The sequence below is a fragment of the Oryx dammah genome, unplaced genomic scaffold, assembly GCF_014754425.2.
Source record: "Oryx dammah isolate SB20612 unplaced genomic scaffold, SCBI_Odam_1.1 HiC_scaffold_26, whole genome shotgun sequence".
In the NCBI taxonomy this organism is placed as follows: domain Eukaryota; kingdom Metazoa; phylum Chordata; class Mammalia; order Artiodactyla; family Bovidae; genus Oryx; species Oryx dammah.
Genome location: NW_024070210.1, coordinates 18,209,387 through 18,229,092, shown reverse-complemented (window position 1 = coordinate 18,229,092; position 19,706 = coordinate 18,209,387). Strand labels below are relative to the sequence as shown.

Genomic DNA, 19,706 nt, shown 5'->3' with positions numbered 1-19,706 from the left:
TTTTGTGCCAGTGAGATTTTTCTAGAAGACACATGCACCCTGTTTGTCTTCAACCAGGTCCCAAGCCGGTGATGTGAGTTAAGTTTTAGAGGCCCCCAGTGACTCTTTTGAGAAAAATGGGTTAAAGTCAGGGGCACCAGCGGGCACTCAGTCCTTTTCTCTGTCATAAACTATGACAGTGTCATCACTGTCATTTTTCTCCGAAGTGTTAACATGAAAAAGTGAACTGAGGTCCAGGTCTCTAGAGGCTTTGTTCTTAATACTGACTCTGGAATACTTCTGTGTCACGGAAGAAGCTAATTATATGTGTTGAAGCTCTGTCTGCTCAACTGTGAAAAGAGAATAATGGTTTTATTTCCCACCTGCTCCAGAGGAAGATTGAAAATGAGGTACTTGAAGCATCTGGACTTTTGGTTTTTATAGGAGTTGAGAGGGGGGCAAGACCCTCAGTAATGATCTAGTTAAACTGTTCTTTAGGCCGAGTTTTATCCATCAAAGAACCTAAATCTCTGTGCTTTTGTGCCACCAGCAGTGAGAGTGCCCTATTGAGACACGGCTTCCTCAGATTCTGTTATAGCACTGGCTCAACATGTCTGAGAGCAAAAAATAGGGCCCAATAAAAGCACTGACCGGATCTGACACTTAAGCTCCGGATCTTATGATGAGGATAGAGCTACTGGGGTTGGCTCAGCTGTACAAAGGCCACACAAAGGCCTGTGTGACAGCTCTGAAAGGTAATGAATATGTGTGAGCAATCCCACTGTCTGTGATGAACAACAGATCTTAGATTTATACAGGAGACCCGTTTAGAGTTTCCTCCCTATAGAGCCAACCAGCCACAAGGACAAAGAGAACTTATCCATTTCTTCTGGTACATCTGACAGTGGTGCTATTTAACTGGATGTGTTTCCAAAGCCTTTTAAATTAACTCCCTGCTGGGTCCCAAATGGCAGAAGAAGAAGGGAAACTTGAGACCCTTGATGTCTGAAAGCAGGTACACTTTCATCAGGACAAATCACAAACCGTGTAACTTGGACTAGGAATTCCCATCATGGCTCTGTTAACCTATTGCTGAAAAGAAATGAACAACTCCCATCTCTCTCTGTGAACCTCCATTTTCTGCCAATGGGAAATGATACAAGATATGCCCAGCCACCAAACAGCCTCAGAAGAGGGGTCGATAGTTTGATGGGATCAGGGACTCCACTGGAGGTGACGTGACGCCTCAGTGCCTGAGCCCCGGGGAGTTGGGGATGCCGTGTTACCTGTGTGTTTTATGGGGAAATCAGTCTTCCTCTGCATAGTGGAAGGCAACTCATTGATGCGCAGGGACAGCTGGCGTTTAAAGGGTGACATCTTCTGGCTAAGAGCAGGAAATCCTCGGAAAGAGCCTTGGCGAGCAAGTTGTTCAATTGGTGCATGCCGGCGTGGGATGGCGTGAGGATTGTTCATCTCCAGAGAGGCAGTGGCATCCAGAGTGGGAGAGGTGGGAGAGGATGGGGAGGTGGCAATGTTGCCAGGGGCCACTGACGAACCATCAGCTGTCTTATCTGTATCAGCTCAAGAAAACAGGAGAATGAGGACCTTAGGTCAATGTCTTCAAATAATTTGAGCTCACAGCACTGAGGAACCCCAAAAACCTCCTGGGTCATTTTACCCATCCACTTCCCTATGTATCTCAAAAGACAGGTTAGAAGCAGGGCTCAGATCTCCTGTTTTTCAGATAAATAAAGGGTTTAATAATCTACTACATGTCACACGGTATATCTACTATTCCCATGTAGTAATTAAAACACTGAACAAAACTAAACAAAACAAAAACCCCCAGTACCTATGAACTCTTAATGTGAGGTCTTTTAAGGAACAATGGTGCACTGTTTTCAATGTTCGTTTGCTTTCTGGCCAGTAGGGGGTGGGACAGAGGACTTTAGCAGTGGCAGAGTCAGAAGGGTCTAAACAAACTTAAGTTTGATTAGATGTTAAGTCATAAAGCAGGCATGGACAACAGGCTCTCTTGAAGAAAAGCATACAGAAGTCAAATTTTAAATTGGAGTAAACAAATACAAGACTGTTTCCATGTGAATACCTGCTGTATCACACTCTCATTGTGGTCAGTCTCTACTTCCCCCCAACTCCCCACAATCCTCTGTAGATGCTAGGACTCAAGCATTTGGGCAGCTGCTGTATGTAGCAAAAAGTATTATTTGGTGGTATCAAAGAATATGCTTCCGGTCTGCAAATCACTGAGGCACATTAACAGCCTATACACATTCATTTGTCTAGTTAAAATAGCACCGTGTTTTTTTTGTTCTTTGGTATCCTGGCAGAAATGTCGATAAGAAATGAAAAAATCATAATCATTACTTTAATTTCAAATAAAAACATATATTCTTTTTTTTGGCTTAAAAATTAAAAGCTGTTTGGGTATTAGATAAATGAATGCATGCTAAGTCGCTTCAGTTGTGTCCAATTCTTTGTGACCCCATGGACTGTAGCCCGCCAAGCTTCTCTGTCCATGGGATTCTCTAGGCAAGAATACTGGAGTGGGTTGCCATGCCCTCCTCCAGGGGATCTTCCTGATCCAGGGATTGAACCCGTGTCTCTTAAAGCTCCTGCACTGGGAGGTGGGTTCTTTACCACTAGTGCTACCTGGGAAGCTGATGTTACCTAAAATGGCAGGTTTAGAATTAATATAGTAAAAAATTAGCAAAATTATATTAATGTATATTTAAACCAAACTTTTTAATTTAAAAATACTCCTTGTTTTGGGTTTCAGCCCAAGTTATACACAAGAATGCAAGGCATTTTTTCCCTAAGCCCTAGCACTCAGTTCTAAAATACACTGGACTCAACTTCAGACAACAGCCTCCTGAGTAACTTGAATGTCTGTACAGGCATTTTTGCTATGCTGCCAAGTGTACCTTAAAAAAACTCACATTCTGCAAAACCACACACTAAAATTAATGGGGCTATGGAAAAAATAGTGAGGGGCCAGCTTCTCAAAAATCTGTGGCCTTTTTTCATGAAAGCACCGAACAGTCATAATCTAATAGAGCATCACTGAGATGTCTCTGCCTGCATTTCCATCTGGCATCACCATCTGCAGGTCCTTTGCAGCCTAAACCTGGGACTTGGACTTCCTTCAGGATGTAGGTCCTTGATAGCATTTGGTTTTCATAGAGATCAGATGCATCAGAATTTAAAAAAAAAAAAAAAAAAACTGTTCCAGGATACAGGTTTTCCCAATTTTGCTTTTAAATGTCTTTGCAACTTCTTCAACTGCACTCTCAGCTTCCCCAGGGAGTTAAAATTAATGGATAGAGTAAATACTTTGAAGCCACTAAACAAGCCACTCTGTTTACATTTTCAGCTTTGTTCTTAAGGTCTTCATATATTGCTAAGAGTTCTCTATGCCCCTGACAGCTTCCAAATATTAACCGGTTGGGAAAAGCTGTTTTAAATAAACACACATTGTAGTAGGACAAATTGTACCTTTCTTGGCATCTTGGATTTGTTTCATAATCTCCTCTCTTTCCGCTTGCTCAGTGGCTGTGGTGACACGGAATGATCCTTCTCTCGTGAAAGTGGTCCGACTGGCGTCGAAAGTAGCGGTCACTCCACATTCCTTCTCCCGCTTCTGCTTACGTTCTAAACAGGCTGCAAAGGCACAGCCTACAGCATGGCTCAGTCTTTCACCCTGTACATAACAGAAGGTTTAAAAAACGTTTTCAGAGTTACGGTGTCAACAACTACACATTAGCTGGACCACAAACAAGTCTGTTTTCACACAGGCAAAATGTTAGGAACTCCAGCTTATTAGATTTTAGTGTATTAATATGCCAAATTAATCTAAATGAATAATACCTTACGTAAAGCGATGACCCTCTACTGCAGCAGGCACCGGGTAAAGCGGCTATCGGTAACCTGGGCCCTGTCAGCAGCCACTGACATTTTCTTATTAGTCATAGTCAGGTCCCTCTGTCCCTTGTGTTGGCTCTGGCCATCAGCTGAGAAGACACTGGTCAAAGTTCCAGGCCCTAAGTCTTGACACCCAAACCTCTACTTGCCGTGTAGGGGAATAATAGGAATATTTACCACGCATTTCTAAGCAACAACTGGAAAGACAGGGCAAATTAGGAACAAAAGGCACAGACTTAAAACTTCAGAGAAATACATCTCCAGCAATGAGAAGGAATCAGGCACAGGAAAGCTGAGCCTTCTCAGTCTCCCTTTCTGAATGCTCCTCTCCTGCCCTGTTTGGGCCCTCAGTGCTTACAGGTTCTCTCCTATATCGCCCCTATTTTTTTTCAACTCTCTCAAACCCCAACTCTATTTCCCAACCACACACAGGCAAAAATAAAACCATGTTTTCAGCCACACTTTCAACTTGTAAAGGAATTAAACAGATAAACCTGAATTTTTGGTGTGTGGGAGGAGAGGAAGGTTTGTATAAACTAAATATTGTTTTAAAGATGCACTGGATTATCTAGAGTAAATTTAATAAATTCAATGGATTCTTTTTTTTTTTTTTTAATCAGGGTTATCTGTATTTTAAACACTATCTCTAATTGTGAAAGAAAAGGGTTACAGGTGATACAATAACTGCTGGCATCTTGTAACACTGAGGAGAATCTGAGAACAGGGGGCCTTCTGTGGAATTTCCAAGATCATACCATGTGAGGCAGCTGCTCCTACATATGGCTCTGAGTAAGTAATTTCACTGCATTTTATATGCCAATATCAGATACCATAAGGAGAGGTAAACATCTGAGACACTTTTGGCCCTAGGATTTCACATGATGGTAAACTGTAAAGTCTCATTTATAGACTGACAGACTCATTCTTTGTGAATCCACATGAGTTTCCATGTAACTACTTAGTAGGATGATAAATGGGTAGGCATGGAAGCATGAAATAGGAGAGAGAGCAGAAAGAATTTTAGAACCCATCTGCATTTGAGCACAGCTCTAGTACAAGGACAGAGCTATAGGCCAAAGAAGCTTACTGTTTCTGCTAGGCCTTATGGCAGAAGTTCCTGAAGACAGACTTGCCCTCAAGCTCCATCCCAGACTCACTGAGTAAAAAACTCTGGGGTGGGGCCCAGCCATCTAATTTAATGAGCTCTCCAGGTGATTCTGATACAGAAGAACCACTGTTTTATACAAGAGTCAAACAGCCTGAGGGCTATGATTTGACAACAGAATGGTTTTAAAATACAGCAAAACTCTTTGGATTTTACAAGTGTAGTGATAGCAAAATACACTGCTTTGTGACTTACGGTCTGAGAGACAAAGGAAGAAAGTGTAGTTTAGTTACTTCAACCCATTTTCGAAGCACTTGTGTCAAATCAAGGAGGAGCAACTTTAACAGTATCAGCCACCATTTTGGAGCAGTTAGCACGAGCCAGGTCCTATGCTAAGAGTGCTTACACTTGTTACCTAATTAAGTCTTCACAGCTGTTATCTCCATCTTATAGAAGCGGATGCCAAGACTTAAGAAAATGTTAAATAACCTGCTCAAATCCCATGGCTAGTAAGAACCAGAAACAGGACTGGAACCTATATCTGATTCAGAGCCTGAGTTTCTAATACTTGTTTTTACAACTGCTTTTTAAAAAGCTTTTGGTCAATATTAGAATATGACCACGACTTCCCTTCCAGGTTAAACCTTGGCAAGAGTTCACTGAGTTGTAGCCTTAATGAATAGCTACCCTGCCTTACTCTGTCTGGACTTTCAAAAACTCAGAAACTACATACTCAATGCTATACTATAATTAAGATCATCATCACCTAAGACACTCGTTTTTCATATCAGAATTTTGGGTAATTTAGATGAAAGATGACAAATTTGATTATTCTCTACTTTTAAAGAAAACCAAAAATTTCTACTATGTAACAACTTCTAGCACAGCTCACTGTACCATAATTTAGTATTTCTATTTTTTTAAATTAAAAATATACTCCAAACTCAGTTCTTGTGGTAGAGTTTTTTTGCAAATCAATTCGTAAGCACTTTTCAAATACCAGTATCTTCTACCCAGACAAATTAGCAAATACATGTGAGGATCTTGAAAACAGCTCAATAATGAAAAGTTTTCTATAAAGTTTAGCAGCCACCATCACCAGAGCTCTTTTACTTTCCTTTAACGATCTTGGATCTCAGCCGATCATCTTGTTCTGTGAGTGGTAGGGTTACACCAAGAGTGTGAACTACTTGAATAAAAGGAGTGAAAGCAGGCTCGTTTAGGCACTTACAAGTACTGTAACAACATATACGTGTTAAAAATTAGTGGAAACTGGCTGAGCCAACCCGGAAGAAGCCTGGCGACTGTGGCTAGTCGTGACACAATTCGGGCTACTGGACTCACCGTGTCCTTGACGGCCATGAAGCAGTGGCAGATCCAGCGCCGAGTTGTGCCATCGCGACATATGTAAGAGAAGGCCCTATCAAAGTTCCGATCTGGGGCACAGAAAGAAACTTTCTCTATTGTCTGGTCAACTATGAGGTCCTAGAAAAAGGGAAACACAAAGGAACAGTGGACTTGAGAGGTCAATCAAGTTTTTCAGAAGAAACACAGGATGTTCATTTCACAACACAGAATCCCTACATCTAATGCATCAGGGCTGCGGAAAAGCTTAATCTGAGCCAGAAGTTGGAAAACTAAGGATCTGACCTAGAAGAGATCCCTAGAGGCACTCTCCACAGATGTTTCTTTCCCTCACCTCATCTTCATGTTCTATAACACATGCTTGCTGATTCTAGTTTTATGATGGTAAATTCCATGTTCAATTTTACAGTATATGTCAAACAATAAATTTAATCCAATCCCCATATAACTTACATTCAATAACATAATTTCCAGAACAATTCTATGTATTTATTAACTTATCATTTAATTTTGAATACCACTAAATGGCACAGTATATATATAATGTAAACATCACAGAAAATGTTTTTTTTTTAAATACTGAGGCTCTTTCGCTCTTCTGTGTGATATTCCAATAGCCTAAAATCCGTAGATGCTGAGGTGGTAGCCGGAAGTGCTAAAGCATACAAACAAAATGACTTTTATAAAGCATGAGAATTCCTGTTGCTCCACAAACAAACTTGCCAATCGTTTAAAAGTTCTGCAATTCTGTTGGCTCATTCTAATTTTATTTTGCATAACCTTGATTACTATGCATTTCCTCTTCAGTATCTCTTGCTATGCAGGAGTTACTGATACAGTTAATCAGGAGCCCTTTATCGATCATTCGCATTTTTGCAACATTTCTTCTCTGCCTATGATGGGTACCACGGTAACAAGTCATCCATTCTTATTATTCACTGTGGGGAGAATTAATTAATTCCAGTGCTATAAGTAACCACCAGGGGGCAACATCACTTTCTAGTAATAACTATTGTGTACAGCAATTAAAGATATAGCCTCCATATACGACAAATTTCATCCAAAGCACAAATGAAAACTATACAAGTTCTTAAAAATAAGCTAATTAAAATAATAGTTGTTTCCAACTGAAATGTACATTTAAGACCACCAGTTGTCTTAAAAAAAAAGTCAAAAGAATTAAAATGTAGCTAAATTAAATCACTTAAAGTATATCAGGTAAGCTACCCATGAAAACTGTTCTTTGCCTGCTAGGCTTTCTTCTCCTTCAGGTGACATCTGAGTTTTTGTTTTTTTTCCAGATTTTAGGTCTCTTAGAAAGTTTTAATTAATGATTAAATGTATGTGTATAAGTAACACCTTATGCTCCCTAAGGGCAGAGTCTATGTCTATTCTTATCTAGGTACTTGGGATCATTTTTTTCTAATGCAAAATGCTATGTATATTTAAGATATTGTGTGGACCCTTAAGTAAATGTTAACTCATATGAGCAATTTACTAGTCCTTTAGATTTCATTTAAATTGAGTCTTCAGTTAAATAGTAGGTTAATGAGTTCAAATATAACTTACTAAAAATAGTGTTTTATTAAGGAACAAGAAGAAACTTTAGATGTGGTCTATTTTTTTTTTTTTAAACAGTGGCAAAAGGCCTATAATATTTTACATCAAATTTGTGGGGGTAAACTTTTTTTAATGTGTCAGAACAAAACCAGAACTCAGATCTTAACATTAAATGCAAATATACTATAAGCTAAACATGCTGTATCATGTAGAACAAATGCTCAGAGAATTCTATTCTTCATAAGGTAAATGAGTAACTAAATTGGTTTTCTGAACATTAACCAGTCTCTCAGAAGATCGTACTTTGGACAAAGTGGAAGGATATAGAGTGACTACAACATCTTAATGGCATTATGTTTGATCACGGGGATAAAAAAACATATGAACAGTAACATTTAAGCTTATGAAAGCTTTACCTTAGTTTTTTCATCCACAACTCTGAGTCCATCTGCCGATACCCACAGGACTGCCTTAACAGCTTTCTTTCCAGTCTTTTAAGAGAAACCAAAAAAGAAGGGGGTGGGGGGAGAGACATACACATATATAATATTAAAAAAAAAGTCATATTCCATAGAAAACACTGACTTCTGCCTTCCATAAGTCACAAGTACAGATGGAGTCCAAGGTTCAGGAGGGGTGCCCAAAGCCAGATATTCAAATCAAACTGCAGAAACATTCAAGAAAAAACAAGCCAAAGCCATTATTTTAGAAACACAAAGCAAAACAATAAGGTAAAATTAAGTAAAGGGTAAGGAGGACAAACTGAATAAAAACCAAGATATCACATTCCGTAAAGGGCAAAGAATAAGTAGATTCTTCACCCATTTCAAAACTCAACCACGAAAATCAAGAGTTAGATAAATATTAAATACATAAGGAGTTACACCACAAGTAGCTTCTACAAGTGTATTCAGAGTAGAAAGTAATAGGTAAGTCTAAATTCTACTATACTTTGACCCCAATGTGTATGGCAGTGCCCTTGGTCACCTGAAATTTTCATATTAAAAACCCAAGAAATCTTCATGATTCCTTTAGCAATCTTTAAAAAGCATTACTTAGTCTCCCAGGATTAACACAGAACTGCTTTAGTTTTTAATTTGACATTAAATGCAGATAGACATTTTGGGGACATAGAAGGATTAAAAAACCCGGAAAAATATTGTCATTATAAAATAAATTCCTTTTGCTGGCTGAGAAAAGGCTTTGGCACAAGTCACATGAGAACAAGCTGATGAATGATTTCTCCTGTGATGGAATGAAAATGGGACAGGGGAGTTTGTAATAGCAATCTAGCAGCTTCCTTTCTTTTCACCTGCTCTAAGGATACAAATAAAATAAAAGCAAAGTGAAGGCTCAGAATAGGTATCAAAATATCACAAGAAAGTACAGATCAAAAGAAATCTGGTACTACTCTGGGAGGGACAAAGGAGGGTAAAGAAATGTCTACCATTCTCCACTTTACATGTCCAAGCCCAGCACTCCTCAATAAAGCACAGCTTTATTTAAGTGAAATGTGTAATCCACTCTGGGCTCCATCTCCACCATCACCTCAAATGAGAGCCTATTACATACCAGGCAACAGACATACTTGAGTTCACAGTCCATTGAAAGGTGACACTCAGATAAAAAATAAATAATACAGTAGTAAGTGCTACAGCTTCCCTGGTGGCTCAGTCCCTGGGTTGGAAAGATGCCCTGGAGAAGGGAATGGCTACCCACTCCAGTATTCTTGCCTGGGAAATCTCAAGGACAAAGGAGCCTGGTGGGCTATAGTCCATGAGGCCACAAAGAGTCAGACACCACTAAGTGATTAATGCTTTCAAGTGCTAGTAGAGCTGAAAACAGTTTGTAACAATGTCAGAAACAGGGCATGGTCAAATCTATTTGTGGAATTAGGGGAAGGCTTTTTAAAATTGAAGACTGAATTGGGTACTAAAATAATTTTTCTAGATGCCCCAGGTAGGGGTGGGAATGCAGGGAAGTAATAGAGGTAGTAGACATCCAAGGCAGAAGAAACAGCAGTACAGGATATAGAAGCAAACAACAGAGCAAATCTGGGCCCTATAAATATTTCAGTGCAGCCTGAAATGGGGAGGTACAGTGGGATATAAAGAGCAGGAAAGACCTAGACATGGAGGACTGTGTATGCCTGCTAAAGAATTCTATCTTAATTCTATAAGCAATTAGAAGCTTCTAAAAGAATTTTGAACATGATTAAACAGATTTGCATTTTTAAAATATCACTTTGGCAGCACTGTAGAGGAGTTGGAAACAGACTGATACACAACAAGATTCCAGGTGAGAGAAAATGAGGGTTGAGCTCTCTTGGGTGAGATATAGGGCTGGAGATGAGAAGTCTGAAATGGTGAATCTAAGAGAAATGTTGAAGACCCCTCTCTGGTTCCTGGCTTGGTAACTGGCTGGAGCGGGTACCACAAACTAAGAAAACAGAGAGAGATGCAGAAGCAAGTTTGAGAGGGGCAGACCAGGATTCTAGTTTTAGACAAGCAATGTCTGAGATGTGTGTGCAACATCCAGGCAATTGGATATACAGATCTAAATTCAGTAGAGAACTCTTAAGATGGAATTTTAGTTCTGGGAAACATCAATCGTGGGAGCAATATGAGGGCCCAGGACAGGAGAGAATATCAATAATTAAGGAATTGGGAGACAAGTAATGAAATATCAGAAAAGGAATAGTGAGGAGAATGAAGAGAGATTAGCATCACTGAAACCAACAGAGAGGAGTTTCAAGAAGTAATATGTGGTCCAAAATGTCAAATGTTGTAAAATGAAGTAAGGAAATATGTGAAAAACGTCCACTGGATGTAGCGATGAGTAAGACACCATGGAGCAACAGAGGTTGAGGCGGCTGGTTATTTTTGTGTGTCAGATTGGCTAGGTTATGGTTGCCCAGTTGTTTGATCAAACACTAGCCTACATGTTGCTACAGAGGTATTTTGCAGATGTGATTAACATTTACAATCAACTAACTTTAGGTAAGGACTTCCCAGGTGGCTCAGTGGTTAAGGTTTGACCCCTGGGTCAGGAAGATCCCCTGGAGAAGGAAATGGCAATCCACTCCAGGATTCTTGCCTGGAAAATCCCATGGACAGAGGAGCCTGGTAGGCTATAGTCCATGGGGTCGCAAAGAGTCAGACATGACTGAGCGACTTCACTTTTCCTTTCCCTAGTGACTGAAGAACAGCAGCAACTTTAGGTAAAGGCGATAACCCTACCCTTGATAATATGGGTGGGCCTCATTCAGCCAGCTGAAGCCCTTAAGGGTAAAAACTGAGGTTTCCCTGAGATGAAATTCTGCCTGAATTTCCAGCCTATTGGTCTGTGTGTGTATACACATAGGCAGACAGACAGACAGAGGAGGGAGGGAGGGAGAGAAACAGACGATGGTTCTATTTCTCTGGAGGATCTAATAAAGTGGAAGTCAGACTAGAATGGGTTGAGAAGTAAATGAAAGGCAAGAAGAGTCTACATATATTAAATACTTTCTTTAAAAAAGCTTTCCTACAAAAAAGAGCTGTACAGCAACGGAGGGCAGGTAGAGTATCAAGGGAGGTCCTTTAAAAATTGTGGTAAACCAACGTGCCTTACTAGAAATAGAATGGAGTAAGACAGATATAACTCTGAATTCAATGCCACTATTCATAAGCTAAGGAAGTTACAGAGTCCTCTGAGTTTCTACTTCCACCTGTAAAGGCTCTGTGGGGTTGGTAAAAGGACCAGAGTTATATAAAGCACCTGGAATTTAAAGAGGGCAATAAACAATTAGTGTTCATTTATTGTTACATTAATAAACTTAAAAATTTCTCCCAACAACAAAGCTTCTTGAAAGATGGAGATTAAAGCCCCAAGAAAAAAGTAATGCAGAGAACAAAGTCGTCAAGGAGGCGAAATAGGAGGAAGCCAGAATACAAATTTTAGATGGGAAGGGAAATGTCCTTCCTTGAAACAGAGGGTTGGAGTGAAGCCGAGTAGAAATGAAGACAGATTAGTAAAGGAGTGAGTGACAAGTTGAGGAAGTTTACTTCAAAGAGCCACAAATTCATCTGATCAGGAGATCAGAAGATCTACTTTGCTAGGGAGAAAAAGGCAGGCAGATTTAAGAGCATAAAGACTTAAACAGCAGTATTGGGGCAGTATAGTACAGCAACTGCACAAACTCTGGAACCAGGCTGTTGTCTGAGTGTGAATTCTGGTTCTGCCACTTATTAGTATGACCAAAGGCAAATTACTTGACCTCTCTATGCTTCAGATTCCACATCTGCATAACGATGTTAATAATGTCACATACCTCATGGGATTATGATGAGGATTCAATAAACAAACAGATATACCCATCAACAACTGTAACTGCCCATATTTAACCAATGCTTAGGTAGTATTAGAATAGCAAGGAGAGATAAGAAAGCCTTCCTCAGCGATCAATGCAAAGAAATAGAGGCAAACAACAGAATGGGAAAGACCAGAGATCTCTTCAACAAAATTAGAGATACCAAGGGAACATTTCATGCAAAGATGGGCTCGATAAAGGACAGAAATGGTATGGACCTAACAGAAGCAGAAGATACTAAGAAGAGGTGGCAAGAATACACAGAAGAACGGTACAAAAAAGATCTTCACGACCCAGATAATCACGATGGTGTGATCATTCACCTAGAGCCAGACATCCTGGAATGTGAAGTCAAGTGGGCCTTAGAAAGCATCACTACGAACAAAGCTAGTGGAGGGGATGGAATTCCAGTTGAGCTATTTCAAATCCTGAAAGATGATGCTGTGAAAGTGCTGCACTCAATATGCCAGCAAATTTGGAAAAGTCAGCAGTGGCCACAGGACTGGAAAAGGTCAGTTTTCATTCCAATCCCAAAGAAAGGCAATGCCAAAGAATGCTCAAACTACTGCACAATTGCACTCATCTCACACGCTAGTAAAGTAATGCTCAAAATTCTCCAAGCCAGGCTTCAGCAATACATGAACCATGAACTCCCTGATATTCAAGCTGGTTTTAGAAAAGGCAGAGGAACCAGAGATCAAATTGCCAACATCTGCTGGATCATGGAAAAAGCAAGAGAGTTCCAGAAAAACATCTATTTCTGCTTTATTGACTATGCCAAAGCCTTTGACTGTGTGGATCACAAGAAACTGTGGAAAATTCTGAAAGAGATGGGAATACCAGATCCCCTGACCTGCCTCTTGAGAAACCTGTATGCAGGTCAGGAAGCAACATTAGACCTGGACATGGAACAACAGACTGGTTCCAAATAGGAAAAGGAGTATGTCAAGGCTGTATATTGTCACCCTGCTTATTTAACTTATATGCAGAGTACATCATGAGAAACGCTGGGCTGGAAGAAACACAAGCTGGAATCAAGATTGCCTGGAGAAATATCAATAACCTCAGATATGCAGATGACACCACCCTTATGGCAGAAAGTGAAGAGGAACTAAAAAGCCTCTTGATGAAAGTGAAAGAGGAGAGTGAAAGAGCTGGCTTAAAGCTCAACATTCAGAAAACGAAGATCATGGCATCTGGTCCCATCACTTCATGGCAAACAGATGGGGAAAGAGTGGAAACAGTGTCAGACACTATTTTGGGGGGCTCCAAAATCACTGCAGATGGTGATTGCAGCCATGAAATTAAAAGATGCTTATTCCTTGGAAGGAAAGTTACAACCAACCTAGAAAGCATATTAAAAAGCAGAGATATTACTTTGCCAACAAAGGTCTGTCTAGTCAAGGCTATGGTTTTTCCAGTGGTCATGTATGGATGTGAGAGTTGGACTGTGAAGAAAGCTGAGCACCGAAGAATTGATGCTTTTGAACTGTGGAGTTGGAGAAGACTCTTGAGAGTCCCCTGGACTGCAAGGAGATCCAACCAGTCCATTCTGAAGAAGATCAGCCCTGGGTGTTCTTTGGAAGGAATGATGCTGAAGCTGAAACTCCAGTACTTTGGCCACCTCATGCGAAGAGCTGACTCACTGGAAAAGATTCTGATGCTGGGAGGGATTGGGGGCAGGAAGAGAAGGGGAGGACAGATGATGAGATGGCTGGATGGCATCACCGACTCGATGGACGTGAGTTTGAGCTTTGAGTTTGAGTTTTGAACTCCGGGAGTTGGTGATGGACAGGCAGTCCTGGCGTGCTGCGATTCATGGGGTCGCAAAGAGTCGGACACAACTGAGCGACTGAACTGAACTAGGTAGTATTTAGTATTTTGCTGGAAGGTAAGCTCCATGAAGGCAAGGTTTTTTTCATACTTATTGTTCCCTGCTGTATCTTTAGAACTTAGAACAATGCCTGGTATGGAGCAGGAGTTTAAGAAATATTTGTTGAAGGAATAAATTTGCTAAATATCTGCTATAGGAAGAGGACACAGTTAAATCAGTGACATACTAGGCTGCCAAATGGTACTTAGAATCCTGTGTTAGAAATCTGAACCTGCAATTTTATCACTATGTTCACTGTGCATCAGAAGCCTACAGCGCAGCATCTGATGCAACACACAGAACTACTGCAAGGCTGGGAGACTGAAGGTGGGAAAACTAAAAGATCATCTTAGAATGGGACTGCTCCCTATTTAGTCTCCTTATCATACACAAGGAAATATTTTCTTGGCCCAATTAGACTTCTATGAAAATATCTCTGCTTTTTGAGGTGTGTCTTTAATCTTTATGGTGGTGTACTAAACGTATCAGTGAAGCATTGTATTTGTCATATTTCAGTTTCTGACTACTCTAAACAGGGTATGAAATCAGATAATATGAATTTTTCCACTTGTTCATACATCTGAGTGCCAGTTCTTGGATGCCAGTAGAGTTTGTCACATTACGATTACATCAATAAGGGATTGAGATATTAACAATCAAAGACACACCTGCAGCTGAAATTAAGTCAAAACTTCCTCTCACAAATTCTATAGTAGCAGTGCTTCTAAACTATCCGTCAACTTTTTAGAGTTTTTCATTCTGGTAACATAAACTAAGATTCCTAATCACTTTTTAGAAAATGATGAAAGTCACAGAGAGATGAGTTTTCCTTTTGTTTGCCCTGAAACTGTCTACTTAAGCAAATTATTTTAAGAGATAAGGTTAAAGTTAGCTAACCATGGGACTAAAAAAAGAGATAACCCAGAATAAGTACGAAATGTAGAATACACATACATCTTAGTTACATACACAACCCGTAAAAAGACTACATAATACTTCAGACACTAGTAAAAATGTGACAGGGGTAATGTATATATGAGAATTAAGAATTATTTTATCACCATGGTTCCAGTGCTTTCTATTTTAATGATACTTTCAAGATAACAGGTAGAATGCACACTGACTAGTGTCAGTGCATAAAAAAAGACAATTTTATAACAAAGAGAAAACTGTTTATTATTCAAGCAAAGAAAATGGGTCTAATATGAACAGAACTTCAGTAACTGAGAATTTAAATTGGTGGAATCTAAGAAGGATCAGGCTATCCTATAAGTGAAAAATGTCAAATTAAGTATAATTTTCAAGTAACCACTCAACTCTCTAAATATCCAATTTAGAATTTTAAAACTAACATTTCCCTTCAGTTCAGTCACTCAGTCGTGTCTGACTCTTTGCAACCCCATGAATCACAGCACACCAGGCCTCCCTGTCCATCACCAACTCCCAGAGTTCACTCAGACTCACGTCCATCGAGTCAGTAATGCCATCCAGCCATCTCATCCTTTGCCGTCCCCTTCTCCTCCTGCCCCCAATCCCTCCCAGCATCAGAGTCTTTTCCCTTAAACACCTTTTATTATGGGTAGATACAAACCAGTACAGAAATTAAGCAGACTCTGACACTGGAGAAAAGGACAGCAGGAAATCAGTTGATTACAAATTGCTAAGTCAGGAAACTTGTACTTGCAAGTAAGAGAAATGCACAAGTAATCTTAACATGAAAATACTAGTAAAGAAACAAACTGGTTGCAAAAATGACATGGAAATAGTAACTAAATAAGCTCAGTACACTATAAGATCATTTTCTCCTAAATATCAAAGCTACTCATAATAAAAAGCAATGAAATAACTAATTACAATAAAGAACTGCCCATCTACCTACTTATGTCCAGCTGCCTATTGTTTTTTTTAAGTCAATACCACTTCAGAAAGTTTTTTTCAAGGATAGAGATCATAAGTTGGTAGGGTTCTCAGGATGTTGACAGATCCTTAGAGTCACTCTTTTGTTACACATATTGTTGTTATTTGGGGAAGTACCTCAGATCTCCAGTTGGAGAATTAAGTTTCTAAACTGTTTAAATCACAGATTAGGAAACTTTCTGTGAAGGACCAGATACCAAATAACTACGGCTTTGCAGGCCATACAGTCTGTGTCAACTACTCAAGTCTGCCTTGCTGCACAAAAGCAGCCAGACAACATGTAAACAAAAGGGCATGAATTTGCAACAATACAATTTTATAAAAGGGTTTTGGAAGGATAATTCATTATATTGAAATATTAGATCTGTTTGGAATTGCTCCTGAATTCTCTTTCTTTTCTATTTTTTAAAACAAATGCCCTTATATCCCACTAGTTTATTGTAGTATAATATTAATATTATATATATAAACTATTATATTAACTGAGACCTGAACTCAGGTGCAGTCCAACTCTAAAGTTCTGTGATTCCCAAAGCCAACAATGAGATAAGAACATGCAATTAATCAACATAAATAGAAGTAATATTGGGGGCAAAACAATTGTGCTGGGAATACGATAAGAACAAAAGGTGTTCTAATGTAAGCCAAAGCAAAGGAATGCTATAAAGACACACAGAAGCGTAATTTGCCTTAGCTATGAAATGTTAAGAAGCAACAGCAGCAAACAAGACCAATTTGGGCAGGAAGATTAGAGCAAGTCACTCTTTCTGAGCAACAGTGATTTGCCATTCTACTGTGCAGAGCTCTTTCTGCTACACACCAAAGAGGTCTTCAAGGGTACCCAGTATGTAAAGAATCTCTGGTCAGTCTTTCTGCCACACCTACACACAGAGATAACCCAGTCATTATGGTGTAATAACATATTAGCAGGCAACCATGGCACAGAGTGCCTTGTAATAAGTGAACAAGACGACTTCTTTTTTAAAAAAATCTGAGAAGGGCCTTCAAATCTATTAGATGACATTTTAATTTCTGAACAGACTGTGTAATGAACAAATTTTGTCTTAAAATTCCAAGATACAGTATGTATCTTCAAAGGAAAGAGCAGTAAAGAAAAACACAACTTTCTATAGAATTTGAGACTGGTAGTATCTCCAATGGCTGCTTTATTAAAAAGACAGTAACTTTTATCTTGTACTTTCCTAAGTGAGAAGGGCCTTTAAAGGCTTTCAGGAAAAAATAAGGATGATAACATGTCATGAACCAAACAACAAAACTGAGATTTTTTGAGGCAACTGAGCTCTTCCAGTATGCCGAATCACTTTTTGAGGGGAAGAAGGAACCTAGAACAGAAATTATTCTAATATTAAGTTCATATTTCAAACATATATAATAGAAAAAGTGGAAATTCCACAGGGACCTAAAATTTAACCTGTCTGAAACCAAATTCATTACACCTCTTCTCACAGTGAAAGACCCCCCACCACCGTGGTTGTCTTTACCATAAACTTAGGTCTTACCTTCTGTCTCCTTTCGTATATACCTAGGGTGAATGAATGAATGATTTGGAGCAGGTTCTCTTCACCCCAGTGGCTCTGTTAATGCTGCTCCTTCTATGCCTTTCTCCTCTTAGTTTAACTGGAACTCAGTCTTAAGTCTCAACCTTAAGTATCATCTCCTCTCAGAAGCCTTAAACACAATCGCTTGCATTCATTCTCCCTCTCTGCTCCAGCAGCACTTGTTATTGTTACACAGTTCGCTAACTTTTTTTTTAACCTGTCTGGTTTTACTACAGGGTGAATTTGCAAGCAGTGCATCTCTCATTCACTAAGTCAGACATTTTGGAGTAGCCGTGATGGACCACATACTATTCTAGGCATTAAAGATTCAGCAGTGAACAAAACAGGTCTGTCCACAGAAAGCTTATGTTTTAGTGAGGAAGAACTAAAAAACCAAATTAGTAAAATACATGAGTCTGAGTAAGCTCTGGGAGCTGGTAATGGACAGGGAAGGCTGGTGTGCTGTAGTCCATGGGGTCGCAAAGAGTTGGCACGACTGAGCGACTGAGCTGAACTGATGCTACGACAGATGGTGATAACTTCTATCAGAGGAAAATAAAACTAGGAAGGGGGACAGTGAGTGTTTCTATATGGAAGAAGGTGGTATTTGAAATTTAAAATAAGGTTCTCTCAGTGACTGCCTCAATGAAAATGAGGCTTTTAAGCAAAGAATGGGAAGAGATGAGGAAGTGAGCCACACACATATCTGGATGATGAGTGTTCCAGATTAGAGGTTACAGCAAGTGCAAAGGTCCTGAAGTGGAAGTATACCTGGTATGCTCAAGGAAGAGCAGGGAGGCTAGTATGGCTGAAATATAGGAAGCAAGAATAGGAGAAGACAGGAAAAGGGACAGAGGGAATTCATGTACAATGGCCCACTAGGCCCAGAAGACTTTGGTTTCTACTCTGGGTAGGTCAGGAAGCTACTGGAGGACCAAGCACCGTAGGAAAACAATCAGATCTATCTTAAAAAGATCACTCAGACTGATATCTTGAGAACGGATGATAGAGGGATAATGATGAAAGCAGATTGAGTAGAAAATTAATGCAATGATTCAGGTGAGCAGAGGAGCTGGCATGGACCAGGGTAGTGGTGGAGGTAGTCAGACAGGAACTGCTGACAGGATGATATAAGGTAAAAGAGAAAGAAGTCAAGATCAGATCCAGGATTTGTGGCTAAAGCACAGGGACTGGGATGGGAAAGACTAGGGAAGAGTAGTCTGGGGGAGAGTTTTAGAATTTGGTTTGTGACACATTAATGTGAAATGCCTTAGGGTGAAATGTTTGATGCTGATGATACTGACACTTGTTCATATAGCAAGCTATTCTGTACACTTTGCTTGTATTTACTAATTTAATCTTCAGAACAATCACATGAAGTTGGAATTAGTATTATCCCTTTATTTTTTTTGTAAGAGATGGGGAAGCTGAGGTACAAAATGGTTAAAAACATCTCCCAAGGTCACAAAACTAATAAGCAGCTGAGCCAGGATTAAATAAACACATGTACAACACCAGATGGCCAACACCGAAAACAGATTGATTATATTCCTTGTAGCCAAAGATGGAGAAGCTCTATACAGTCAGCAAAAACAAGACCAGGAGCTGACTGTAGCTCAGATCATGAACTCCTTAGTACCAAATTCAGACTTAAATTGAAGAAAGTAGGGAAAACCACTAGACCATTCAGGTGTAACCTAAATCAAATCCCTTATGATTATACAGTGGAAGTGAGAAATAGATTTAAGGGCCTAGATCTGATAGATAGAGTGCCTGATGAACTATGGAATGAGGTTCATGACATTGTATAGGAGACAGGGATCAAGACCATCCCCATGGAAAAGAAATGCAAAAAAGCAAAATGGCTGCCTGAGGAGGCCTTACAAATAGCTATGAAAAGAAGAGAAGCGAAAAGTAAAGGAGAAAAGGAAAGATATAAGCATCTGAATGCAAAGTTCCAAAGAATAGCAAGGAGAGATAAGAATGCCTTCCTCAGCGATCAATGCAAAGAAATAGAGGAAAAGAACAGAATGGGAAAGACTAGAGATCTCTTCAAGA

The 19,706-nt window shown here is 39.6% G+C and overlaps 1 protein-coding gene across 14 annotated transcripts in view; it reads right to left on the bottom strand.

The window, feature by feature from the left end:
- Positions 1-19,706, bottom strand: part of NUMB (NUMB endocytic adaptor protein) — a 165,165-nt gene that overhangs the window by 6,318 nt on the left and 139,141 nt on the right. For 10 of the 14 annotated variants that reach the window (XM_040226122.1, XM_040226132.1, XM_040226128.1 and 7 more), the window contains 4 exons: positions 8,365-8,439; positions 6,368-6,508; positions 3,493-3,697; positions 1,266-1,559 (listed from right to left, as the gene is read on the bottom strand). In XM_040226122.1, the coding sequence (XP_040082056.1) occupies positions 1,266-1,559; positions 3,493-3,697; positions 6,368-6,508; positions 8,365-8,439 (715 nt within the window). The remainder of the gene's footprint in view (positions 1-1,265; positions 1,560-3,492; positions 3,698-6,367; positions 6,509-8,364; positions 8,440-19,706) is intronic. The other 4 variants (XM_040226127.1, XM_040226130.1, XM_040226131.1 and 1 more) reach the window with 1 other exon arrangement.